Genomic DNA, 27501 nt, shown 5'->3' on the forward strand with positions numbered 1-27501 from the left:
TACGAAGATGACTTGGAGTCAGAGTTCTCAGTCTTAGAGAAGTTGATCTTGAGATATTCGGATATAGACGATCAGATGCTTACTAAGTGGGGGGAGGATCTGCCCCAGATTGAGCTACCTGAATCTGCAGAAACCAGAACGTGACAGAAGGGCTAAAGAAAGTGGTGAAATCGTGTAAACGACTGAGATCCTTGTCCTTATGTTGTAAGAATACGAATATCAATGTAATAGCATGGAGGGGGAGGGGGAGGGTCGCCGGCCGCCAGGAGGGGAGGGTCGCTGGCCGCTGACAGGGGACTAGGCAGTGGCATTGGGAGGGGGATGAATGTGTGCATTATAAACCGGACTAACGTGAGTCCGTTCTACTCAAAACCTTCTCTTTTAACAAACTTGTTTTTTTTTTAATGGCAGTAAAATAAAATAAAAAATTTTCCCAATAGCAAAAGTGAAAATTTCCAAAAATTTATGGTCATAGTTTTCTTCCTACTCGGATACGACACTCATGACCCTGTTTATGCTTTAACAATATACTTTCTGTGTTTCTTTAGTTGATATATTTCTCTAGTCACGTTTACCAATGCACATATCCAACCATTAATATTTTAAATTACCGACAAGCAAACATTATAAAAAAAGGTTTATATTTTCAAAATATATATCGTGACAAATCTAACTAGATCGTACATGTCTATATTTTTCATTATTTATAAATCAATAAGCACGATCGAAGAAAAGTGTGAATAATACTAAAGTCAAAACATGTCAACTAAAAGAAACAAAGGTAGAAGGAAAAAATAGTTTGATAGATAATATAATTTGAATAACATTGTCTATAAATTTATAATGACAAAATAGCCAAACAAAGTAGGTAACATGTATCCCTATCAGTTTAATTTTCTCCTCAGGAACCACTAGACCATATATACCTTCTAAATATCGTCATAAATAGAACTTTAATCTTCTACAATCACAGTAATCCACATTGATGCATCACAACATAATTAATTTGACCAAATGAATATTGTTTGAAAAGAATCACTTTAGCTATATATGTATATATGTAACAAAACATTAAGATTTATATAATGCCAAACCCTTTCTGGCTACTGCCTCATGTAATGGCTTTTATGTTTTGCGATATTTTAGAGCTTCAAAACGAGCACTGAGAGCATCATAGTCCGGCAACTTGGGATGAATAGAAGGAGTCCCAGGTTTACCATGCATGCCACTGGGAGGCTGTTGTTCCATCTCGATATCTTCATCACAATCCGATTCATCAAATTTAATATCAGTATGTGTATGACGAACATTGTAGCTGTGCCATCTTACTACGTTAAAATCCATATCATCTGAGTTCATGTCAGTGTTGCTGTGGCAATTATTTGCAGCTCCTCCTAAACTGAAAGATCTGTATTCCCTTCCTTGGGTTCCCAAATTACCCTCTTGGTTCACATGATGTGGTGGTGGTGACTGATTACTTGTAGTGTTGACATCATAAGATGTCTGAGCTAGTTGGGCAGCAGCTTGGGCAGCAGCAACAGCGTCTTTTGCAGAATCAGCAGCTGCTTTTGCTGCTGATGCTGCATCTTGATAGTTTGCAATACCCATCTCATTACCACCACCACTTGATAATCTGAAATACGGCCAGAAAGAGATATTAAGGTTTACGGACCTGATTGTATATAATTCAGCTTAAACAAGCATTGATAATTAGTACTTGGAAGCTCACAGACCTGGTCGTAGGCTTCTGAGCTTCAGCAGATAGAGGTGCTCTTCCAGAATTCAATGGCAGGCTTCCAGCACTAACAAATTTTCGTGGTCCCTCCTAATCAGCGAAAGAACATAAACTTGTAAACAAAACAATTTAGAAAGATGAATTAAGATAGTTGCATATTAACTTCTGGGTAAAGTGGTAAACCATTCCCTATTTTCCTTTCTTGATCCATGTCGAATGCTTCCTGACAAAGTTCAAATTTGAACAAGGATACGTTTTTCACATAAGGGTGTAAATTAACAGTAACTAAAGGACCCAGAGTGAAATTATATACATTGCTAATTTAAGTTAGCATGTATAGCAGCTATCCAGCAAAGATTGAAAAGACTTTCTTATCAACATTAATTGTTAAGAATTTTTAATATATTTCAAAATTGTTAAAACAAGTATTGTAATTAAGATATGAGAAACTCCAACCTAAAGGGAAAAAAAATAAATAAATAACTTGAGGCCCAAAATTCCAATAGCCTTGGGATAGATTGAAGTAGCCAAAATCACAATAGAAAAAAAAAAAAAAAAACAAAAGAAAACGGAGCCTAATCAGTGATATTAATATATAAGCCCCTTGTGTTTTTACAAAAAATATATCAGCTCAATGTGATAGCAGCTCAAAGCTTAATAAAATTCTCTAAGGATCTCCACATGAAAGTTTGGAATTTGACATTCAATTAAGATAATTGGTTTTTGAAGGCTGACAGAATATCAGTGATATGGAAGCCAAAAAAGCTTGGCAGCTAGACAAGCTACATAGGCTCAGGAAGCTGAAAACAACAACAACAACAACAACAACAACAACAACAACAACAACAACAACAACAACAACAATAATAATAATAATAATAATAATAATAATAATAATAATAATAATAATAACAATAATAATAATAACAATAACAATAACAACAACAATAATAATAATAATAATAATAATAATAATAATAATAATAATAATAATAATAATAATAATAATAATAATAATAATAATAATAATAATAATAATAAGAATAATAATAATAATGTTACAAGTGTAACTTGGAAGGAACAAACCTTACCTGGATTCCAGTAGCTATGACCAAAGAAGCAAATTGAAAAATTCACAGTTGATTTCATCTCACTAGCAAATTGAAAACTACAAGTAGAAGCTAGCTGCTGCTAACACATACTAATCACACTGATTTCATCTCACTAGCTAGTAGCAAATCAACTAAGGAAAAGGCTAAAGTAACCTTTCTTGCTGTTTAAGTCAGTAATTATCTGATTGTTAGGTATTACTTCCTTTCATTAGCTGTCTAATTGGATCTCGCTTGAGCTGATGAATGAATCTAAGAAGCAAAAGATATTAACTTTGAATCACTACAACATGGTTTGTAATTCAGAAGATCAACAGTCTCTGATTCTATGTTTTTGTACCATGAGCTAAATTTGTACATATATTAGCCTTTAGAAAATTCAAAATGTACCCAGTCCATTAATCCAAAAATCAGAGCAGAAAGCATTTTATCATGCACTAATTTGTACCAACGAAGAAATTTAAGTTTGAAAGACAACAGCAGAGAATTAAAAAGTCGAATGACAAAGACAAACATACAATGCGTTCCTCTGGAGGCTTGAGAAGCTCTGTCTCTGTCTCAGTTGTATCCCATTGAACCTGGTACTCCTTCGCTATTTCCTTCATGATCTTGAGCTTTAATTCTCCAGGAGGGTTTAAAGCAGAGAGCTTTTCAATTAGCTGCAAATGAAGGGATCAAACATATATGCATCAAATACTTAAAAGGGCTAAAAAAAATATTAAATTACATCAGTACAAATCAGTACAACATATTTTAAGGATGATCATTCTCAAAGGTAATTATGGAAAATTCACCACCATCATTGAAATAGGAAACTGATGGGAATGATATGCAATTGCAACTGCAACAAAATACTTACGAAACAAAGTCATTGTTATCGAGTAGTCTCATATTAACTAAAGACTTAGGCGTGCAGTTTTGTTACTTAACACATTTTATCCAAAGCAACAAAAAGAATTTCAGCAAAATCATATACCAAACGATTTACACCACTGTCAGGACGCAAGTCTGTAGCTGAATCTACAAAATCTTTTCCATATTTTTTCTGAAATATATCCTGTATTGCTAGAAGTTCTGGAATGTCTGAGCATCTTGGTCCTGCAAATATTAAACTAGAGATGGCTTCCTTCAAGTCCGAAGGGCAGTCCCTACAAGTAAAAACAAACAAAATAATTGAGAATGTCTATTTTTTTTAACAATAACACAGGTTCAAATTTGGGAATAAGATCGTACCTCTGCTTTGCAACTATAGAAAGTCTTGTAACTAGCCTTTCACAGAAGAGCTCAAGAATCTCATTTGCAGCCATCATATTTTGCTCCCGGATGACATGTTCAACCTACAGCAGAAGATAAAGACCCTTCAGCTACTCAACAGTTCAAGCTTCAGATAAATCTGCAACTGACTCAGTGTAAACACATATATATAACAAGTTTATGGAGGAAAGTGCAGTTAGGCAAGTATTCCCACAAAAAGTTAAAAACTCTATGTAGTTAAGAGTTTATTTAAAGCAATGGCAATGCTTCTACTATTACACTTCCCTAAGTTGAATGCGTCAATAAGCTACTCAATAATTCTCATTTTGCTTCTGAAGAGTAATATTATCAATGTTTTTGCAAATATAAAGAGTATGGCTAAAAGATTGTCGCAATTTTTTATAGCTTCAGATTGGGAAGCTATAAATAAATTGTACTATGAAGCAGTCCAGTACTTTGAGGTAATGGTCAAAGGGCTGTCACTCTGCCTTGTTCAAGACATTGAGGCAATGATTAAATATTGTATCTTATGTGCAGAAAATTACTTCCTCTGTTTCTTTGATACTGCAACATAGAGGGAAATTACCAGCAAGTTTAACGTCACTCCAATACAAGCAATATATTATGTTCTCTAAGATAGTACACCAACAATATCAACGTATAAAATGCAACAATATAGCAATTGAACAACCGTAAACAATCAAGCAAATGACACACAATGTTTATGTGGAAAGCCCCTATAAAAGTAAAAACCACAGCATGATGAGGGATTCTACCCAATTGCTCTTATTTGTTTGTTTTTTTCTTTTTTTTTTTATAAAAAAATAAAAAAAAAAAAAAAAGAAAAAAAAAAAGAAAAAAAAAGAAAGAAGAATGTTAGAAGACAAGGTACAACAGCAATTGAGAACTACTCTGCGAAGGTAATAATTAAGATTTGCCACAAGAAACAGGGTGGTATAGGAGCAATATCTCACAATTACTCGCAACAAACAACAATTATAATGGTGAAGATGAAATCCTTGATGTCCCACACAAGTTGTCAACATTTGAGCAACATCGGTCTACGGATGAACTACGATTGGAGGTGATTCGTGAGACTGCTCTTTGAGAAACATGAAATGGCTACACTAAAAATCTGTATTTTACTATCTGGTTTCACTGATTTTCTCCCTCTCTTTTCTCCTCAATTTAGACACACCCCTACGCCTTTTGGTGCTCCCCCAGTACATGAAAACTGCACACCAAAAGTCAGAACTTAAGCTGAAATTTACACAACTTGCCCCAAAAATAACATTAAGGAATATGAGTTTCTTCTTATAGGAATGGACCCATATCCTAACAAATCTTCCCCTCCCAAATATATAGAGGTGGTTTCCACTCTGACAATCGAATAACAAGTCTAAAACTTGCCTCTTGGCGGTACTTTTTGCATCATGTCGGAGTAATTTATCATCGGTATGGATTTACTCAAGCTCAAGAAACTTAGCATCAAGAACATCTTGTATCCAATGATAGCTCACATCAATGTGTTATGGCTTTGCATAAATGGAAAAATAACATTAAGGAATATGAGTTTCTTCTTATAGGAATGGACCCATATCCTAACAAATCTTCCCCTCCCAAATATATAGAGGTGGTTTCCACTCCGACAATCGAATAACAAGTCTAAAACTTGCCTCTTGGCGATGCTTTTTGCATCATGTCGGAGTAATTTATCATCGGTATGGATTTACTCAAGCTCAAGAAACTTAGCATCAAGAACATCTTGTATCCAATGATAGCTCACATCAATGTGTTATGGCTTTGCATAAATGGAAAAATTCTTAGCAATATGAATAGCAATTTTACCATCACTATACATCACACATCTCTTTTATGTAAACCTAAGTCGATCACTTACATGCCTCTCTTTGAACTCTAATTGAATGATGGATAATGCCACACAAATCTATAACCTCATGCAAAAGTGATCAAATAACCCAAAGTAGACTTCCTCGACTACTCTTTCTACATTGCTTGTGGAGATCCCCTAAAGCTTAAGAGGAACTTTGAGTTTTTTTCAAACTTAAAAGCACCCTTCTATAATATTTTAATTTTTTTGTTGAGTAGTTTAAAAATAGGTTAAAAAAAAGAGGAGCCAAGTAATATCACCCAACAAGTTAGAACCAAAATACTCAAAAAGTATAGGCTTATCGCTAATACCTTGTAGATATCTCATAATACATTTCGTATTATTCCAATTCTTTATCCCAACCGCAAACAACTAACTACACACAAGCTATATCTAACCCAGTGCAAACCATCAAACTACCCATGACTAAAGAATATGGGATATGCAACGTGCTTTCTCTCTTCCATAGAACTTTGGCTTGAATTCAGCCTATGATGCAAAGCAAAAGGAGAATTCATTGGTTTGCTTACTCCAAACCTTCTAAACATATGCTTTTTGTGAACATATGTTTTGTGTGACAACCACAACCTTGAACCCTTATAATCTGAATCATGATTGATCCGCTTGCCTAAAATGTTCTCCTAAAATGTTTTTTGCTAGCCTAAGTTTCGTCATATGATTAGTGTTATTCATCAAATAAAAATGATGAATTGTTTACATTAATGTTCGAACCCATGACCTCATGCTAATTATACTTATTTTTAACCACTATTTCAATAACACATCTTATGTTCAAAACACTTAACCATATTCATAAACTTGAACATTAATGTTTAATTTTATACATAGATATTCAAAAACAAGCTATAATAACAAAAAATAATCTAATTTATTTAATTTTCTCTTACATAAAATAAAACTATAGCTACTTTTCATACATGTATCCCTAAATATGTATTGATTTTTAATAGTGATTGGAAAAATATATTTCAAATAATACGAGTACTACACTATATGTAACTAATTAATTTCATCACATAATTTTAATATGTAAAAAAACTCATTTTTAATATATATTATATAATGACCTAGCCTGGCCAAAAATAACCCTTTTTAGCATGTTACCAACATTTGTAGCAAAATTATAAAATCTTTGTCACATTATTTCTTAAAGGCGCAAAGCGATCACAAAAGGTCTACTTATAGCCTTTGTCCCCCCCCCCCCAACAGACACCCACCCACCCACCGCTTAAGGCAATATAAGATCATCTTGAATCTGCACACTTTTCCTTTGCATTGTATTTGAATCCCTCCGGTTGTTCAAATTGCTTAATATCCATTAGGCTATGAGTCCTTTCTTATGTGGAGAGGCCCATTTTAGTTATATTAAGGAAAATTTACACTTTGGTGTCCCAACGTTTAGGTAAATTCCACTTTGGTGACCCATGGTTTCAATTTCCAGTCATTAGATAATGGTTCAATATTAGTGCCTAATAGTTAATGGTTTTAAATTCTCCGTTAACAAAAAAAGAAAAAAAAAACTTAAAGCTGTATAATTAATTAGTTATATTAGGGTCTAGTTTTCCCCCAAAACCATTTTACCTCATCTCTCTCAAAATTTCCCTCTAACTTCTACGCCTCTAGGGTTCTACACTTCTACTCAACTCCATAATTCATCACAAACTAAGTATCTCCTCTAATCAAATAAAATATGTCTCATTCATTGGTAAAGATAATGCCGAAATCGTAAAACTCAATCCAAGCAAAGTAGCAAACAAGCAATTGCGGTGCAAATGAAGGTAATATTTGTTAAATTATAAAATAAAGTAGATTTAAGGTTGGTATCTCTTAGTGGAATTTGTCATAATTTATCAATTACATACATAACTGTTGATATCATCATGAATTTGTTTGGGAACTTCAATTTGTGAGTTTAAAATTATATTTATATGTGTACAGTAAACAATTTAATGGTTTTGAAGTGATCGATATTAGTGGAAAAATCAAAGTAAAATGTAATCTATGGCATTAATATCAATGTCATTCGTTGATGTTTAGTTTTTTTATGCATGATAACATGCTTGATTATTGAATATGATTGTATATTGTCTAGGATCATAATTTGTTTATTTAATACTCTGCTTTGTACATTGCAACAGCATAAACTTTTGTGTCGTTATTACGAGAAATGTTTTATCATACAAGGAGTGGATCCCGATAAATATTCAGTGTGGATTTGCTTATTGATGTTGTGGATCCCGATACAAGCAGCTAGCCAAATTGGGCATGATCCTAAGTCTCCAAAAGTTATTTTTAAACAAGGGATTGACAATTATTCGACAATAGATTGTGATAAAAATTTGATGATGGTGTTTAGCTTGTGTGAAAATAAAGAAGAAATTAATCTGATTATAGAGGAGAGTGAGTCATCTTCATTATATTTTGAAGGAGCAAGAAGGGCTTATGAGGAATGGAAGAAAATACATGATAATGAGAAGATTGTTGAGGAGGTGTCGTGGCCTAAAAATGGTTATATGCATGAGGCGGAAGTTCATGAGATTCCTATAGAGCTACTATGGCCTACTGAACAAGAGCTTACATGGTTCGCTAAAGATACTGAGGTTGATAGTAGTGGGGTTCAAAGTGAGCCTATGTCATTAGTAGTTGAAGATCATGTTCCCATCTTAGAAGCTCCAACTCTGATAGCCCCTAAAAAAAGACATTGTATCGATATCAAAAAACCTGTACCAACTCACACACCTAATAAACACCATATTTTAAGTAAACAAAAGAGAGGCAAAAGGTTTTTTAAGGATGATGGAAGTATAATTGTACGATCTCATAGCGATGTGGTTGATTTGGGCGGATATTCATTAGTTAGTACCAGGGATGAGTGGGATTCATGGGATTCAGAGTGTGAGGATGAACCCCAATCTAGCGAGTATGAGGGAAATGAGGAAGATATACATTTAGATGATACGAGTGATGATGGTTGGGATGATGAGAAGTCTTATGTAAGTAATAGTGAAGGAGAAACAGATAATATTCCTAAGTTTACGAAGAATGGAAAGTGGTTTTCTTTGAAAGATGACAGTACCATAAAACTTGAAGTCGGCCAAATGTTTGAGAATAAGGCTAAGTTTCTAAGTGTACTTCAGTCTTATGCAATACAAGAGGGATTTTGTCTTGAAAAAAAAAGAAGCACTAAGGTCAAATTTTGGGCCACTTGTAAGAAAATTGTTTTTGATATGATCTTGAAGATAATAGAATAGGAAACAAGATTAAGGGTTCATGTCCATGGAGAGTATATGCAAGTTTATTGGCTGATGGTATTACATTCCAAAGCAAGACCTTTCGATCTGAGCACACTTGTGTGAGGCTTGATAAGAACCCTACAATAAAATCTCCTTGGATTGCTGAATCTCTAAAGGATGATTTTAGGGCCAACCCTGAAATCACGGTCAAGGGAATGAAAGAATTGATTATACAAAGACATGGGATTAGGTGTAAGAATAGTCAATTATATAGAGCAAGGAGCATATTAAAGGATATGATGGATGGGTCTCATCAGGAGTCTTATGCTAGGTTAACCACTTACATACAAATGATCATAGAGAGTGTCGTGCAATTTGTGGGATTACATGGAGAACGCCTGAAGTGCCTTCTGCAAATCCTATGTTCAAGAAAATTTTCATTAGTTTTGACGCTCTTTATAATGGGTTTCTTAGTGGTTGTAGACCTTTCATAGGTGTAGATGGTACACACTTGCGGGGTAGATATGGGGGCTCTCTACTGGTTGCTGCATCTTTAGATGGTGACAATGGGATTCTTCCCATTGCATATGCGGTGGTGGATAAAGAAACTAAAGAGAATTGGTCCTTTTTTATCATTTAAAGAGAATGGCGGATGAGGAAACTAGAAAGACATGGGTGATCATGAGTGACAGACAAAAGGTAACGACCTATAATATTTTTATCAATACTTTTTATTAAATTTTTTTCTTAACGTTTTTGCATCACTTACATATGATGTTAGGGGTTAGACATTGCGTTGGATGAACAATTGAAGTATCAAGGAGGGTTTGTGCAAGGCATTTGTACGCCAATTTTAAGCAGCAATGGCCAAGAGATTTAATGAAGAACTACTTTTGGGTAGCCACAAAAGCACACTCTCCATATGTATTCCTTAAGGCAATGGCACAAATAAAAAAGAATAATACAAATGCTTATAATTATTTGAATGACGTACCTTTGGAATTATGGACTAGACATAACTCAAGGTATCAAATTTATTAAACTCAAGTATTTTTTTTTAATTGTTTTAATTTCTATATTTTTATCATTTTCATCCAAATTCCATGAACATAACCCATTCTTATAAATATAGGTTCCAGAATTGACTAGCAATTTTGTCGAGTCTCTTAATGGAAAAATTAGAGAATTGAGAAGCCAACCTATTTTGACAATGCTTGAGGGACTTAGAAAACGATGTATGAAGAAATTGGAAAAAAAAGAAGGTTTGCACTGAAATGGGATGGCAAACTGTGCCCTAGAGTAAAGAAGATGGTAGATTCGGCTTGGGGTGATGGATATTTTTGTAAACCAACTGCTTCCGGCTATGGAGTATTTGAAGTCAAAGATATGCATGTTTACTTTTGTGTGGATTTGAATAAGTGGACTTGTATGTGTCAGGCATGGCAAAATGTGGGAATCCCTTGCAAACATGCTGCATTTGCTATCAGGTATCTAAGGAAGGAGATTACTGATTTTGTGCATTTTTGTTACTCTAAGGAAGCCTATTTAAGGACTTACAAAGGTTTCATACACCCAATTCCAGACATAAATATGTGGCCAGAAGATGATCAACCACGACTTACTCATCCCGAGTTGACTAGGAGAGCTGGGAGACCTAAAACTCAGAGGCACAAAGAAAAAGGTGAGACTCCTAATATGAAAAGGTCCACAGTTGTTCGATGTAGCATTTGCAAGTGTCTTGGACACAAAAAAAGAGGTTGTCAAGGAGGAGAAACTAAAAAAAAAAAAAAAAAGTCGAGCAAGCTAAACAACAGTGGGAATCAGACGAGAACCTGAACAAATCAAGATCTTACAACAGTTGTATCGTCGCAATACACCAAGTTCCTCACTGAACAGTAGTATTCTAGTTTTTTTTTAAAATTATTAATATTACTTTTTGGGCATTTAGTCATGAAATTTTTTGGGTTACAAACAATGATGTTGAAAGTGCAGTACATTGACTTTTTAATTAATTTATGCATGACTAAGGATATATTTTTGTTTTATTAGCTGTAATCTTAGTTTCATGGCCTCTTAGTTTCATGAGGAGAAAAAAGTTCCACTACTATTGGTTCATGTACATATATATGGACATCTTATATATATATATAATGGTCTGATTACGTTTTTATGCTAATATGTGGCTTTATTGCTTTAGTTTAATAAAAAAAAAATTATGATATTTTTCATAAAAAAAAAATTTAATGGAGAATTTAACACCGTTAACTATTAGGCACTAATATTGAACAATTATCTAATGACAGGACACTAAAGTGGGAATATTGAAACCATGGGTCACCAAAGTGGAATTTACTTAAACGTTGGGACACCAAAGAGTAAATTTTCCTTATATTAATTTAGGGCACCTTGTGTAATTTTCAACCCAATATCTAAAACTTCTTTGAGAAGCTTCTTTATAGACTTTTGGTGTGCTTTTGCTATGTTTTGGAGAGCAATACAATGAGAAAATGTAAGGATGAAATGAGCTAGGAAAGAGAGAAAAATACAAAATGATGAAAGTAAAGCCATATTATCAATGTCTAAAGTTATTAATTGAAAAAAATTACAATAACTTAACGAGTTAATATAAGGAAAATATACATTGAGACGAATCAAACATACCCTTGATGTATAAATACTAGTATATATTTATAAATCACGGAACAAAGTCGGAGTAAATCATGAAAATAGTGTTAAGGTCAAAATGTGTCCAACAACAAGCAACAGGGGAAGTACAAAGCTAATCAAGGCTCAATGCTCTAATTTCAAACAAACCAATTCCATATATAGAAAATTTCTAATTAACACTAATCAAGAACAAAACTCATCAAATTCGTAACCCCAAAATAAACCCACCAAAACCCTTAAAAATAGAAATTCAAAAATGGTGAAAAATTACCCGAATTCGAGCAGTAGCATCCTGACCCGATTGAAGAAGCAACGCAACATCCCGTCTCATTTGGCGAACCACCGTCTCTCTCTTATTCCGCAACAGCTTAATTCGAGCCGTCGTCATCCGAGCCCATGTCTTACTATAATAACCCAACAATTCAGAAACCAAATTCAATTCAATCAAATCAGAATAAAACAGAGAAAAACAAAATAAAAGGGGTAAATACCATTTGGAAGAATTGAAGTCTCGTCGAAAATAAGCCCCCAATTTTGCGAGTTTCTTGCAATGGGTTCTCACTGCATAAGCAACAGACATTATTTTCTCTCTCCTACTCGTACTCACTCACTGAGTCACTGACTCGGTTTCGCAGTGAACGGAGAGAAGATGAGTAGAGAATAAGAAGAGAGACAAAAATGGGAGAAGCTGAAGAGGTTCAGTCAATTGATTAAGTTATTTAACGGTTAGTTTTGTTGGGGTGTGTTGTCTCTAAATGGAAATGGAAATGAATTACCTTAAAGCTGGAGTGCAATGGGAAGAGGCGTTGAGAGTGTGATCTTAGAAAAAAGAGCCGTTATGTTGTGATGGGGAAATGTGGGTAAAGGGGACTTTTTTTGCCGACTCAATCGGGTAATGGAATCCTATGTGGCTTTTTTCCATATATATATATATATATATAGGAAGAGGATCATGTAAAAACAAGATTAAATCTAAAAACTGAAAACGGACAATCTCCATCGTCCATAAAAATCAACGGCTGAGATTAGAGGAAAAAAAGTTATGCTGACATTCTATCTCCTTCTTAGGTCCTTTTTCTCTCTCTTCTCTTTAAGTTCTTCTCATTCTCTTTCTAAAAAATTCACAATTTCTGGCTGATTTCCAATAGGTTCGAGCTCCGATCTTCGATCTTCCTCTGGTTTGATGTCATCTTCATCTTCTTACTCTATCAATTTTAAAATCAAAATTTTGTTGTTTCAATTCTAATATTGATTAGAATATAAATTTGGAAATTCTTGATCGAGTGAGCAGACGAGTCGAAATTCGAAAAATGCGAATGTTTATCGAGGCTTACTGAGCAATAATTCTCACATATTTCTCTCGCACTCGTTCTCGAAACGATCCTTGATGAGAGAAAATGCTGCTAAAGCCTTTGTTCGAGGTCAGTCTATCAATTGCCTGCTAAGTGTTTGTTAAAATGTCAATGAGAATTTCTTGCGATTTTAGTTCAAGAAAAACTGGATTTCGTTGAATTTTTCTGCAATTATGAACATCTAAGTGTTAATTATACTGTTAATTGGGGATTTCGGTTGATATGATTACGTTATAGTTTTTCTGTAGATTCTAGGGTTTGTGCTGTGGAAATTTGGTAGAAGTTTCAATTTCTGTTTTGAGTTATTGGTGATGGCGGATAAGGAATTAGGGTTTGTAAAGCCGAGTGCACCAAACTTAAAGGAACAACTTGCTAGGAAACCCTTAAAGAATGTTAGATTGCAGAGGCATACATTATTGATCTTAGAGAAGATGGGAAGCGATTTATATTTTTCTGTACCTTGTGTTTGGCGCCGTGTTATAGCGATTTATATTTTTCTGTACCTTGTGTTTGTCCACCTTTTATCGTTTGTCAATCTGTCATCATTTATCAGGTGTTGAGGTTATATAAAACAAAATGAATTTCGTTACTGATTGTATATTATACTTGGTGTTCTTTTATCTATAGTGTCAATATGCTGCAGTTGCATACTAACTTTTGGAGATAGAGTTGGGGTATTTTTTTTCTTGCGCGACTAATATCTAACAACTTTGAAAACACATTTCTGAGAGAGTTTTATGGCAGATCCTTCATCCATATTGACTGGGATAATTTGTTTGCTATTGGAATTGAGCATTTATTATTGAATTGTCTCTATTGCGAAGATTGTGTAACAATGTGAGATGGTTGTTGTTTCAGACAATTGAGAAATAGAGATGTCGCGATGAGATCAAGGGAAAGGAAGAAGATGTATGTCAAGGATTTGGAGATAAAGAGTCGGTATATGGAAGCGAAGTGTAGGAGATTGGGGAGTGACCTTTGTGTAAATGTGGTCAAAATAGATAGTTATCTTATTTTTGTAAATAGTGACTTCTTTATAAATGTGGTCAATGTTGTCAAAATTGATATAATTACCTTATTTTTATATATAGTGACCTTCGTCATTTTAATATATAATGGCCTCTATATAAATGTGGTCAAAATTGATATAGTTACCTTATTTTTGTATATAGTGACCTTTATGTAAATGTGGTCAAAATTGATATAATTACCCTATTTTTGTATATAGTGACCTCTAAGTAAATATTGTAAAAATTGATATAGTTACCATATTTCTATATATAGTGACCTCGGTGCAAATGTCATCAAAATTAGTATAATTTGATATAATTACCTTATTTTTGTATATAGTGACCCCTGGGTTGTTTTACACCATCAGATTATCTAGTGAACATCCAATGGCTAAGATTGCTTGTTTTTAGTTTTAGTTTTCACCATAAGCTCTGTTTTTAGCGGAACCTCCCCGTATATATATATATATATATATATATATATATATATATATATATATATATATATATATATATATATATATATATATATATATATATATATATATATATATATATTGCAAAGAACCGCTAACGGGGGAAATGATTTTGGCACACCCCTATGTGAGAGCACAGTTTTCTATGCTCTTCTCACATAGGGGTGTGCCAAAATCAATAAAGGGTGTGCCAAAATCAATTTTCGCTAACGGTGATAGCGGTTCTATAATTATAAAATCGCTAATGTCGTTAGCGGTTCCTGTATTAGGTTCTTGTATGAAAAAACATCACGAGTTAAAACTTAATATAAGAACCGCTAACGACGTTAGCGGTTTTATAACAAGTATAGAACCGCTATCACCGTTAGCGGTTCTTTGTTTAAAAAAAAACTTCTTCCAATCCTACGTGGACAATGTTGTGGGAATAAGTTTTTAAACCGACGCAAATAGGGGATTAATTTACAATTCAACAATTTTTATGGAAATCGTTCTATTTTTTTTAAAAAAAAAGATTAAGGCCAAATTACCAAATTGGTATAAAAAAATATATACTCCCTCTGTCCCTAAATTACATCCTAGTTTCTATTTTGGGTATTCCAAAATTACATTTCTCCTTTTCATTTTTAGTATTTTTTTTTTCTAAATATTCCAAATCAACTCTCTCTTTCTGTTGTATATTTAATGATTTCTCACTCTTACTATCCTAATCTCACTCATATTTTCTGTCTCCATCGTTTTTCTCAAGTTTATACTTTTTATAACTAACCTAATGAATATGATTGGTTCTTAATTTTCAATTAGAAGCATGTTATTGGTCCTTTTTTTTTGCAAAGGATTGATGACATGACATCATACATCATTAATCTATCTTTGTTTTACTCAAAGACATTATTTAATGTTTTGTATTTCCCATTGAAATATTTCATTATTGCTATTTGTATTATTTTTTTCCTCCTTAATTCTCGTGTAATTTTACAAACATGAATGTAATTTAGGGACGGAGGGAGTAGTATTTACCACATTGGTATATTAAAAAGTTTTAACCAATTTAAGGTATTTAAAAAAGAAAACTTTGCCAATTGAGCCTATTTTTGTAGTTGGGTTACATTATATGCAGTGCGTGAGTTCATTTAATCATATGCGTTTGAGATATACTTCCTCCGTTCTTTATTACTTGACCTGTTTTGACTTTTACACTATTCACCATCCCTCCTTTGACCGTCTTTTGTGAATAATATGTAAGGAAAAATATATTCATGTATGATCTTTTTGTATTCGTCTCAATAAGTACTATCATAATACTCCCTCCACTTCATGTTACTCGCAACAAAGGACATGTTTGCGGAGGCCGAGGCAAAAGATTGAAAGTAGATAAATTAAGGTGAGGGGTATAGTATTAGGAGAGATAAATTGGTGGGAAAAGTAGTGGTCTCATATTTAGCTTTACCACCCATGTGGGTGGGGGGGATCTTTTTTAGTGGGAAATATCCCACCCTAACTCTGCATCACATGAAAGGGAATGTGAGTTTTTGGAGAGTAAATTTTTCCCTCCCTTATTTTTATATGAAATTTCAATTTTTTTGCCAAATTCACCCAAATTCAAAAGTTTTCATAATTTTCAGCCAAAATGACCCCTTTATAAGGTGGCCTCCCCTTGAAATGAACCCTTTTTTTTGTTAATTTTCAAACTCAATACCTGGGTTGGGGGGCGGGGAATTCAAAGAGTAACAAAAAAAAAAACCAACACATTATTTCTTCAAAAGATACAAGTAGCCCTAGTAAATTACTTTTCCCTGCAATTAGTTGTTAATAATCCTAATTTCTAAATGCTCTGTTAGAACCAACAACAACCATATGTATTGAAATTAGGCTCCATTGAAGACCGCAAAAAAAAAAAAAAAAAAAAAAAAAAAAAAAAAAAAAAAAACTACAGCCACCCTTTCATCACCTTCACCTGCTCTGCAAAAAAAAGAAAAAAAAAAAAAAGGGTCTCATGGAATTCTTTGAATCTGATTGTTTTGGAATGCATCGACTGTATGAAGAGGAACAACAACATTGGGATTATTACAACATGGGACTTCATGATGAAACATACCATGATGAATCAGACATAACAAACCAGGAAGTACAAAATGAAAATTCAGATATTGGTTATGATGCAGATGATGATGATGCACAAACAGGGGAAGAACAAGAGGATGGGACTCCACAAGAACAACAAGGTCATAGAAGGGCCAACAGAGAAATGTCACTAGATGAAAAAAGGCAACTTGATGAAATCTTGGTGAACATGGAGGGGGACTCATTGCCTTTTGGATTTTTATCCAAGTTGGCCAAGAAACACAAAGTTCACATATCCACAACAACAAGATGGTTCCAGGTAATTAAGAAACACTTAGGGGAGGGGATTGTTATTGATGCTAGGACCAAAAAACTTGGCAAAACAGGCCCCAAACTCAAAGTCTATTTAGATGAGTGGTTGGTCTCTGTCCCATTGTATAAGAGGACAACTGAAAGGAGCTATGCTGCTGCCCTTCATGTGTCTTCCTCAGTTATTCATAGGTTAAAAAAAGGTAGGCTTAGAACACACACTTCAACCAATCACCCTGCCCTGACAGACAATCACAAAATTGCTAGATTGAAGTGGGTTCTAAGCTTTATGAACCCTATTCCAGCTGTAGGGGACCCTACATTTAGAGACATGCAGTACACAATCCACATAGATGAGAAATGGTTCTACTTGAACCCAGAAACCAGAACCTTTTATCCGCTACCAAATGAACAAGATCCATATAGAGCACAACAATCTAAGAGATTTAAACTTAAGGCTATGTTCATGGGTATGGTAGGGAAACCACTGTATGATAACAACAAGAACCTTTTGCATGATGGGAAGTATGGGTTGTTCCCTTTTGTCAAGTATGAAATAGCAAAGAAAAAAAGCAAGAACAGAGATAAGGGAACACTAGAACACAAAGGCAGTCCAGTGTGTTAACAAGGATGCTATAAGGGACATGCTCCTCAATCATGTTATTCCAACTATACATGAGAAATGGCCCCCCAATTACCAAAGGATATCATCATCCAATGGGACAATGCTAGGCCACATCAAGTACCTAAAGATACAGAATTTAAAGCAGCATGTGAAGCATATGGGTTCAATATCCAGTTTGTGTATCAACCAGCACAAAGTCCAGACTTAAATGTGTTAGATTTAGGCTTGTTTATGGTGATACAATCAATTCAATATCAATCATTCCCTACAAACATTGATGAATTACTTCAAAAAGTGAAAGAAGCATGGGAGGAATTTGATCTAACAGTGAACAAGTATACATGGATTACCCTACAGTCTGTCATGCTTGAAATTCTAGCAAGGAAGGGTAACAACAACTTCTCTCCCCCCCCCCACACATGAAAAAAGACACTTGGACAGGCTAGGCCTACTTCCAGACTTGCTACAGGTAGACAAGGAGCTTTTGAACACAGTGATACAGTATTTGGACACAATAGAAGTGGCAACAACAAATAGCAACCATCATGAAGAAGCCAACATGGAGGTGGATGCAGACTAGGCAAACTTGGAACAATGAAGATGCTTTTGGGACTCACAGACAGCCACACATAACCATGGTACCCTAAACTCTTTTTTTGTTTTAGTTTAAGTGTTGGTTATGTGTATTTTGGTAAATACTTAGCCCTCATTTATAGGCAGTCATGTATTAAGGCTCAAAAGACTATTGTCCTAACTTTTGTAAGTAAAACAATTTTTTGAACGAATGAAAAAATTAAAGTAGTCCATCAGACAGGGTTATTTGTCACTCAAAGCAATCTTGACAGTGGGTACCTCAACAACAACTACAAAAAGAAGTCACTAGAGCATTCACACTGAACAATGAGCTATCAGTTGAGTCCCTTCATCATTTAGAGGTAAGTGTCAGTGATGCATTACATGTTTTGGGACTCAATGCATCTAAGGGGCCTATTTGGGGACTCATTTGCCAATACACATACATACACATATCAGGCAACAACAAGAACACCCACTCAAATCAACATTCTACAGGTAGCCCATATAAACAACAATCCACCCTAAATCAGTCCACCCAATTAAGGTAAGAACCAGCACAGCCAACTAAGGTAAGAACCAACACAACCAACAAAGGCAAGAACCAACATAGCCAACACATCCAAGTAAAGTATCAACCAACAAAGCCAACACAGCCAACTAAGGTGAGAATCAAAACAGCCAACAACAACAGGAATTACCATCACATCATCAAGCCAACAAACAGAGGGTAATACGCCAAACCAACACAATAGACACAACATACAGAGGAGCAGTGTCCTGTGAATAGCTTAATCAAATGAAACAGGATTATAACAAATGAACTTCAAAATCTAATCACATCCTAAAAAAGGACTCAAACAACATACATAGCCAATTATCACCCAGCAATGTAGCCACTTATCAAACTCAAACAAATGAATATATGCAAATAAATTGAATTTAGGGTTTAAGAGATTACACTTCCCAATTAGTTATGGGGATTTGAGTACTGGGGATAGTAGATCTAGTGATAAGTCATGTACACGTCGTCCGGCTCCTAACCAGCAGGGAGCCCAGACCTTATGCGCTTTGCACTAGAACTAGGCCCAACATCTATCACAGTCATCATGGGGTAGGACTCAGGTGGCCGGAGAACCTCCTCAGCAGTTAATTCAACGGGTTCAGACTCCCCAGTCTCAGATTCGGTGTCTGGAACCCCAGCAGCAGGTACAACGACAACAGAAACATCATCTTCGGCAGGTTTTTCAATAGGATGAACGACGACGATAGGTTGTGGGTCCAGATCTTAAACTCGGAAGGTGGAGCAGGCCTTTTAGATCTAGAAGAAACCACTGGTTTCTCCTCCTCGTTGCTGGAAAACTCAGCCAATTTAGCACTTATGATCCTCCTACGCGCAATTATGGAAGCGCGGCGTAGTGGTTTCATCACACCAGTACCCCGTCGGGGGATGTAGGTCGTAGCAAAAGAAGGACGAGGATTCGACCTTTTTGTAGCAGCATAAAGGGACTCATACCCCATCAGATCTGGGTTTTCATCATCTGAGGAAGCCATTTTTAGTGAAAGATTGATACAGAGAGAGAAGAATACGAAGAAATGAGGAGAGAGAAAGGAGAAAACTCAGTAGAAGTAGAGAGAGAGAGCGCGCGTTGGGAGAGAGAAAGAGAGAGAGAGATTGGGGGTATATGAAGAACTAGGGTTGAGTGTGAGTTTTGGAAGTTTCAAACCCAGAATTTAATTCATCCAACCACATTCATCTTCAATTAAATGCTGATTCATTGAATGAAGGTAGTTGGGAAATTGTAATTTTAAAAAAATTTGGGTAAATATGGTGGGAATGGGTAAGAAAACTAAAGTTAGGTTAATTCTCCTAAATTTAGATTAACAGTAATAAGATGGAGTTATAAAAAAAATAAGGGTAAATATGTCAATTTGTATGAAAAAACCTACTAAAAAAGGAAAAAAAAGAAGTTGTTGCAAGTAATGTGAAGCACCCATTTAAGGAAAGTGTTGCGAGTAATTCGAAGCGGAGGGAGTATATAACTTTTATAATTTTTACTTACGGAGAATTTAAGTTATTGATCGTTAAATTTTGCATTGACAACTGTGATAAAAGAAACAGATTAAGTAAAAAAGAATAGAGGAAGTAGTATTTATTACTCCGTAACTTAATTACCCGTAACTACATTTTCATCTCTTTGTCTTCAAGACTCCAAAGTCCCAACTACCTTTTGTTTCCTTCTCATCCTTTCACCATCTTCCATACGAAATACAAGTAATTGAAATCTTAATTTTGTTCTTATTTCTTTATTTTACTGCTCATTTCATGTTTATCTTCGTCATTTATGTTGTTAGTCAGATTGATCGGTAGCCACTAATTTCTGGCCAAAGATTTACAAATGGAGCATGTAGATTTAATTGATGGTTCATGCTTGATAGTTTTGTAGATCTACAATTTTTGGGTAAGATTAAGGGGATTTGTTTTCCCTTTTTAATTAACTAATTGAAGATACAATGTGCTGGACTTAAGGGGAGAATATAATTCAGTAGGAGAGATTTGTTTTCCATTGTCATGTAAGGCCTCTTTAATTAAATTTTGGTGAATTTAATTTGTTTATATGAAAACTACTTAATTGATGAATTACTTCTTTTTAAATTGTTAAGTGAGCAATTTAATTTTAAATTGTTAACTGAACAATTTAATTTTTAGTACTCTCTTTACTGATATGTGAATGAAGGTATTGGTTTTGAAATATTTATGGATAAATGTTGTCCGAAAGGTTGAAATGTTAATACTTCAATAGCTGAAAGTAATTGTTCATACAGTCACACTACAATAGCCCAAATTAATTATTAATACTCCAATATCTCAAAGGAACTTGTTAATGCTAATTTGAGTTGTTGAGGGCCACGTGCATTAGAGGTCTTTGGTCTTGAGCATAGTGTGGGGCACTAATGCATATATATATTTCACCTTGATCACCATATGTGACGCCAACACCAGCCGAGGTTTTGTTGGTTTCACTCTTTTTCTTTGCTTCTCTCTTGTTCATTCCTCCGGTAGACACCTAAAAATGTCTCCACAAAACCAAACCCAATGAACAACCTTTCACCGCCATTATTGGTCGGGTTGAGTATTTTATTTTTGGAGTGCTTAAATTCATATTCCCATTTCATAAACCAACCCAACTTCTAGCCCATTTCCCCAAACCATAACTTTTTTTCCTCTTTTCGTGCCTTTAAACCCAAAATAATTCATTTCGTGCCTTTAAAATCATTCATTTCGTGTCCTTTTTATAAAAACGTTTGATCCATTTTATTTTGGTCCATAATATGGGTCCAATGATTAAATAGTTGGATGGGGCTTGAAAAGAGCTTTCCAACGATATATTATAAACCCAAATACGAGTTATAACGAATAAGTTATGGCCAAAATATTAAACCGAGCCCAAACCGAACCTAATCTCACCTTACCTACGACCCAATGATCATGTGGAGGGTCCAAATGATTTAATCCTAATTCTAAACCAATTAGGATTAATTAGAAGCTTCTATGAGTTTCTAAAAGATCTTAATTATCCTTTTTGAAAAGATAAGATTAAATAGTTTGAAATTGAATAAAACTCTTTTTTTTGAAAATCCTATTTATATCCGAATTGAAAGACGTTCAAAGATAGAAAAATATTATTTTCGTGTCTTATAGTTTTTATCCAAATTTTATTTGGTTGGATAGCCCTTGAAATTATCTTTCCAATGATATATTATATTATCAATTTCCGAGCTATAACGGAAAAGATATGAATAAAATGTCAAACTCTATCCAAAACTGACACCGTCTCACTATTTCGGATATATCTTTTGTTATAAAATAAATTTTAATCTTATTCTAATTGGGTTATAAAGTAGACTTCAAGATCTTTCCAACGATATATTATTTATCTTAATCCGATTTCGGGATCAAAAGATATGATAAAAACAAAAACCGCAAAAACTGCTGTCTATCGCAAGAGTTTTATCCGATTCGAATTCTTATCTTTTCTTGATTCGACCCCTCTTTTTTCCTTATAAATAGAGGTCATATCTCCCCTTTTTCAATCATCAACAAGCTTGATCATCAAATCCTTCTCTCTTTCTCTCTTTTACACCAAAAATCATTATCTTCTCTCTCTCCCATATTCTAAGCCTTAAACCTATATTCCTAATTACACCATTCTTCCCTTAAGCACTCCAAGGATTCTATACTAAACCCGAGGTTCCGTTTTAAACCAAGGCGTGAAAGGTATAAATAACTGAGGGTTTGGACAAAATCAAATCTTTATTAATTTAATTTAAATTTCATTTGCTTTTATATTTTTATTGAAGTTACTAACAGTTCATTCATGATGTAGCAATTTAAAGTAACGCGCGGAATGTGGGTAATTAATTAATTTAATTACTCTTATTTTATTTTAATATTGATGGTATCATGATTAGGTTAATTTTATATTTGATTTGACTAACGCTATTATTGTTAAATTGCTTCCAATATTAATGTTTATTATATTATTATTATGATCACCATATTGCACATTTAAAGGGAATATGTAGTTGAAAATCACGCCTAATAAGATAATTTGGTCAACCGGCTTAGGTTCCTTTTTAATCTTGTTGTTAATTTAAGTGATCACCAATATTTTAGAATTATGTGTGCATTAATATTAAATCAATTTAGTTAAATAATAGTTTGGAGCGAATTGAATTATTGTTTGTATGCCTTTGAGATCACAGGAATGCTTTTCAATATAAGAATCGAGTAGAGGCCAATACGGGCGAATGTGACTCCATGACTCACTTCATACCATCATTCCCGATCCTCCTTTCGTGGTTCCGAACCATATGGAGTTAGTAATCTCATGGATTATGAATGGGGTGTAACCTTCACGGGTCAATCGTTGTTGCCTTCGTTGTCCCTTATTCGTGGTTGCCTTTTATGATCCGTGAATGGTTTACAAGTTCCTAAAAAAACTTGTTGGCGGCTCCTTACTTTATTTGTCCCTAATCGTTGTCCCTGATCGTAATGTCAATTTCCACTTCCTATGAGTGCCAAGCATATTCACACATGCTTTAATGTAGGCGCACTTCGAACGACACCTACAATTTGGCGACTCCACTGGGGAAGATTCTTGGTTATTTATCGATTTGAGTGATCGGTATTTAATTAAGATGAGTGGATGAGACTTGAAAGATTCTTGAATTGTATTCCTGCGATTTAATTGGCATTGTCACATATGCATATGATTTTTTTTAGGTTACCTATTTTGCCACAATAGTACGTGTTCTACGTATGTGGCTAGCACGGGGGATTTATGCTCTATCAACCCGAAAATGCTCATGGCAATAAGGGTTCATCCGAGTTTTTAAATCCACCCAAACCATGGAGTCGAGTTCGATTTCATCACGAACTCGCGGAGCCGCCCGTTGGCATACACCCTCAAGGGAGGCTGCCTTGCTAACGCGTCCAAACTCTTAACCATGGTAACCTTTGACACCCAAAAGCTTGACTATAGTGGAACATAGATCTTGACTTTAGGTTGCGAACTTCATTGCATTATTCGTGACAATGTGATTATATGTGCATTTTTTGACTTTTTATTTATTTATTTTTTTTATCAAATCTTTTTTTTTATTATTAGAGTCGAGCCATAGATTTTATTTTTTTTTAATTTTTGAGTCAACCCGGATTTTTAATCCCGTATACTGCACAAGAGTCAACTTGTTTTGGTCATATCTGGAGTTCTGGAAAGAGTTACGTGTCGTGCCACCTATGGATCTGTAGCCCCGAGTTTTATCTTTCATTTGGAATTTGTTTCGTCCCAATAAAAGTAACAGATCAAAAGTTATAACCGATATACTACAGCCTGTCCAGTTTAGGTGTCTTTTTAGCGTCAACTTTTATTTTTTTATTTTATTTTATTTTATTTTGTTTTATTTTATCTTTTCATGTCAAGATAGTCTTAGCCAATTCCTTTAATCCGTGTCAAATCGTATAACATAGGATTATAGATTTTTTTTTATTTTTTTCATTTTTTTTTATACCCATGAGTCATAAATCTTCTAGATTTCTAGTCCTCTTCCTAGTTTCTTGTGATCAATTTTTATGATCGTATACTAGGGCATGTGTTCTTCGTCTTTGATTGTGGTTGATCTTATTTATGAATAACGATTGCCAATGGACCGTTTTCACCTAGTAAATAGCATAAACATTAAAATTTGACAAAATTAATCAAGTTAGTTTGTCTTTTAGTCTTCCGTGCTATTTGGTCATTGGGTCATTTGTTTTTCACAACGTCTTCATGTCTAGCCATGCAATCATACCACGAGTCTTAATAAACTCACCTAATCACACATGTTGAGTCATTGCACACACTTTGTCTTCGAGTAATGCACTATATTGTTTATGATCGTATACTAGGGCCATGCATGTATCGTTTTCCATCGTAATAGGAATGAGTGGAGTATTTCCCATTGATATTCAAAATTCTTTCATACACTCTTCCTTTACAATCCGAGTATTGAGTGAATGCATTAAGTCAAATCATCCTTACACAGTACTTGAGTCTAAAATCACTAGGAAATAGTTGAAAGATAAGGGGAACGTCACTCCTTCCTTCTCTCCTTCCAATCAAAACATCAACAACAAGAAACTTTTTTTTTACCAGACGGCAAGAAGTTACTCATAAACAGCCATGAAGACAATGCACGATGCATGCTTCTCACCAAGGTTTCATGTTTACTTCTTCTTTTGTTTCAAACCCTTCCCCCTAAAAGTTTAGCATAGGTTCTCCTTATCCATTGTGTCTATGTGTCACATTTCTTACCTCCTTCATAAATGAGCTTCTCTTTCTTACATTTGATCCCGTAATTATCAAAAAAAATTTCCAAACTAAACACAAGGTACACCAATGACTTGAGGCACCTTTGGAACCCTGTCATTCCCTATAAACTATTTAATCACATATCCATTTCTTCGTCAACCACTTTGAGCCTCGTATAACGTTTGACCTTATTTATTCAACCCACATTTACTTAACCCTGGGATGGGAAGGTGTGCAATTTGTGTGACAATCAGAAAGCAAGTTCAAATAAATAAAAAAAAAGAAAAGAATAAGTAAATAAAAAAAATGTCTAAAGGCAAGTGTTCCAATGTCTCCGATATGAACATGTCTCAAATTGCGTCTCTCATCGAGTGCTTGGTACCGTGCCTGAGAAACATGAATGCTAAGTGAGTGATGGACCGCATGATCTGAGATTGCCTACATTGATTCACAGGAATTGGAAAAAAGAAAAAAAAAAGAAATTCAAAAAAAAAAAAATATATGAAAAATAAAACTTGCAAAGTCTAATACACAATTACATATCTTGGGGGCTTCTCTTGGGTCTTGAGCCTTTTATGCCTTTCTTTCTTAAACCTTCAGCTTAACCACCTTACAACCCTTGAAAGACCTCTTTGAGGTGTACATACACTTGTGCAAAGTTCGGTTAGAGCTACGTCGGCCTGATTCCTAACGGATACGTAGGCAACCTCACATTGAGGTGCGACCACATTCATATTCATATCTAAGCATGATCGAGTCAAAGAATATCCAATGCTTACCCCTACCATTTAGAGCTAGACTTGGGGGCTTGAACCCACATCATTTAGCCTACCCAGCCTAAAGAGTCATCATCTTTGACTCTTCTCACATCTCTTTCCATCGCCATAACCCTTGCAGCCAGCCTTAGTATCACATTCACACACTTCACACATCCATATCCATATCAATCATCCTTCCCTTTAAGAGCCCTTTATCATGAAATCTTGTTTCAACACTGTGCATGTTTCATCATATTTAAAGACAACATTCATTAGAAGAAACATTGTATACTTGCTTAGCTTCCTGACCTGAGCAATATTCATTGTTTCATGCATCGCATAATGTGCTGAGAAATATTTATATATCAATGATTTTTAATCATACAAAGCATATCGTGCTTAGCTCCTTGACCTAAGCAACGTTCATTATGCAATAACCACTTCATCTATATACGTGCTTAGCTTCCAGACCTAAGTGACGTTCAAGATCGTTTCTTTACACCATATATGATGCTTAGCTCCATGACCTAAGTTCATTCATCTATTGTGTCACATGATGTAATTGTCCTTAGCCTCCTGGCCTAAGAACATGCATCATGCATACATTATTTCCAAGACAATCAATTCAATCCATACGATTCATTTCGTCTTGCTCAAGGAGGAAGTTCAAAACTTCTTCCTTTTTTTCATTGTTTTCTTTTGGGGAAGTTTAAGAAAAATTTCAAAATTTTTATCGAGGGAAGTTTGAATATAAAGTTTCATTTTTCACGTCTTTCTTTTTCGGGAGAAAGTCGGTACCCTCCACTCATGACAAAATTTGACGGAAAATTTTTGCTTTTGCATCTTCGTTTGCTTGTGTCTGCACACACACATATACACACACACACACTCACAAGTCATACACATGTCATGTCACATCAAGTCAAACTTGGTCAAGTCAGTGGTCAAGTTAATCACAATATATACGAGTCCATTGGCAAATTTATTTTTGCAGGTCTCAACTACAACCCACGTCCGGGGACAAACGAACCAACTATAACCCACGTCCGGGGACAAGCGGACCATCTACGGCCCACGTCCGGGGACAAGAGGACCATCTACAGCCCACGACCGGGGACAAGCGGACCATCTACAGCCCACGTCCGGGGACAAGCGGACCATCTACAGCCCACGTCCGGGGACAAGCGGACCATCTACAACCCACGTCCGGGGGACAAGCGGACCATCTACAGCCCACGTTCGGGGACAAGCGAACCAACCACAGCCCACGTCCGGGGACAAGCGAACCATCTACAACCCACGTTCGGGGACAATCGAACCACCATCATTTCATGACGCAAGGTTCTCGATACACAGAGACTTGCAATCTCATCATTTGTCGACTTTTCCTCAAGCATGGAAAGTATTATTTGGTGGATTTCTTCAAGCATAGAAAATCGCCAAGTCGGCTTTCCTCAAGCATGGAAAACGTTATCAGTGGATTTTTCTTTAAGTATAGAAAACCGCCAAGTCGGCTTTCCTCAAGCATGGAAAGCGTTAATTTTTCTTCAAGTATAGAAAACCGCCAAATAGT

General features: G+C 35.0%; 2 protein-coding genes across 2 annotated transcripts; one reads left to right on the plus strand and one right to left on the minus strand.

Moving 5' to 3' along the window:
• Nucleotides 1-912: 912 nt before the first annotated feature.
• On the minus strand, nucleotides 913-12745 carry LOC110713659 (IST1-like protein). The gene is made up of 7 exons (XM_021892120.1): nucleotides 12402-12745; nucleotides 12182-12314; nucleotides 4078-4181; nucleotides 3821-3992; nucleotides 3363-3503; nucleotides 1734-1825; nucleotides 913-1633 (listed from the first exon to the last, which is right to left on the minus strand). The coding sequence occupies exons 1-7, from the start codon at nucleotides 12488-12490 to the stop codon at nucleotides 1126-1128; spliced, it is 1239 nt and encodes a 412-aa protein (XP_021747812.1). The 5' UTR covers nucleotides 12491-12745; the 3' UTR covers nucleotides 913-1125.
• Nucleotides 12746-16741: 3996 nt separating this feature from the next.
• On the plus strand, nucleotides 16742-17743 carry LOC110713571. The gene has a single exon (XM_021892020.1). The coding sequence runs from the start codon at nucleotides 16742-16744 to the stop codon at nucleotides 17741-17743; it is 1002 nt and encodes a 333-aa protein (XP_021747712.1).
• The last annotated feature ends 9758 nt before the right edge of the window (nucleotides 17744-27501 follow it).

This window comes from Chenopodium quinoa, unplaced genomic scaffold (genome assembly GCF_001683475.1).
Source record: "Chenopodium quinoa cultivar QQ74 unplaced genomic scaffold, ASM168347v1, whole genome shotgun sequence".
NCBI classification, from domain to species: domain Eukaryota; kingdom Viridiplantae; phylum Streptophyta; class Magnoliopsida; order Caryophyllales; family Amaranthaceae; genus Chenopodium; species Chenopodium quinoa.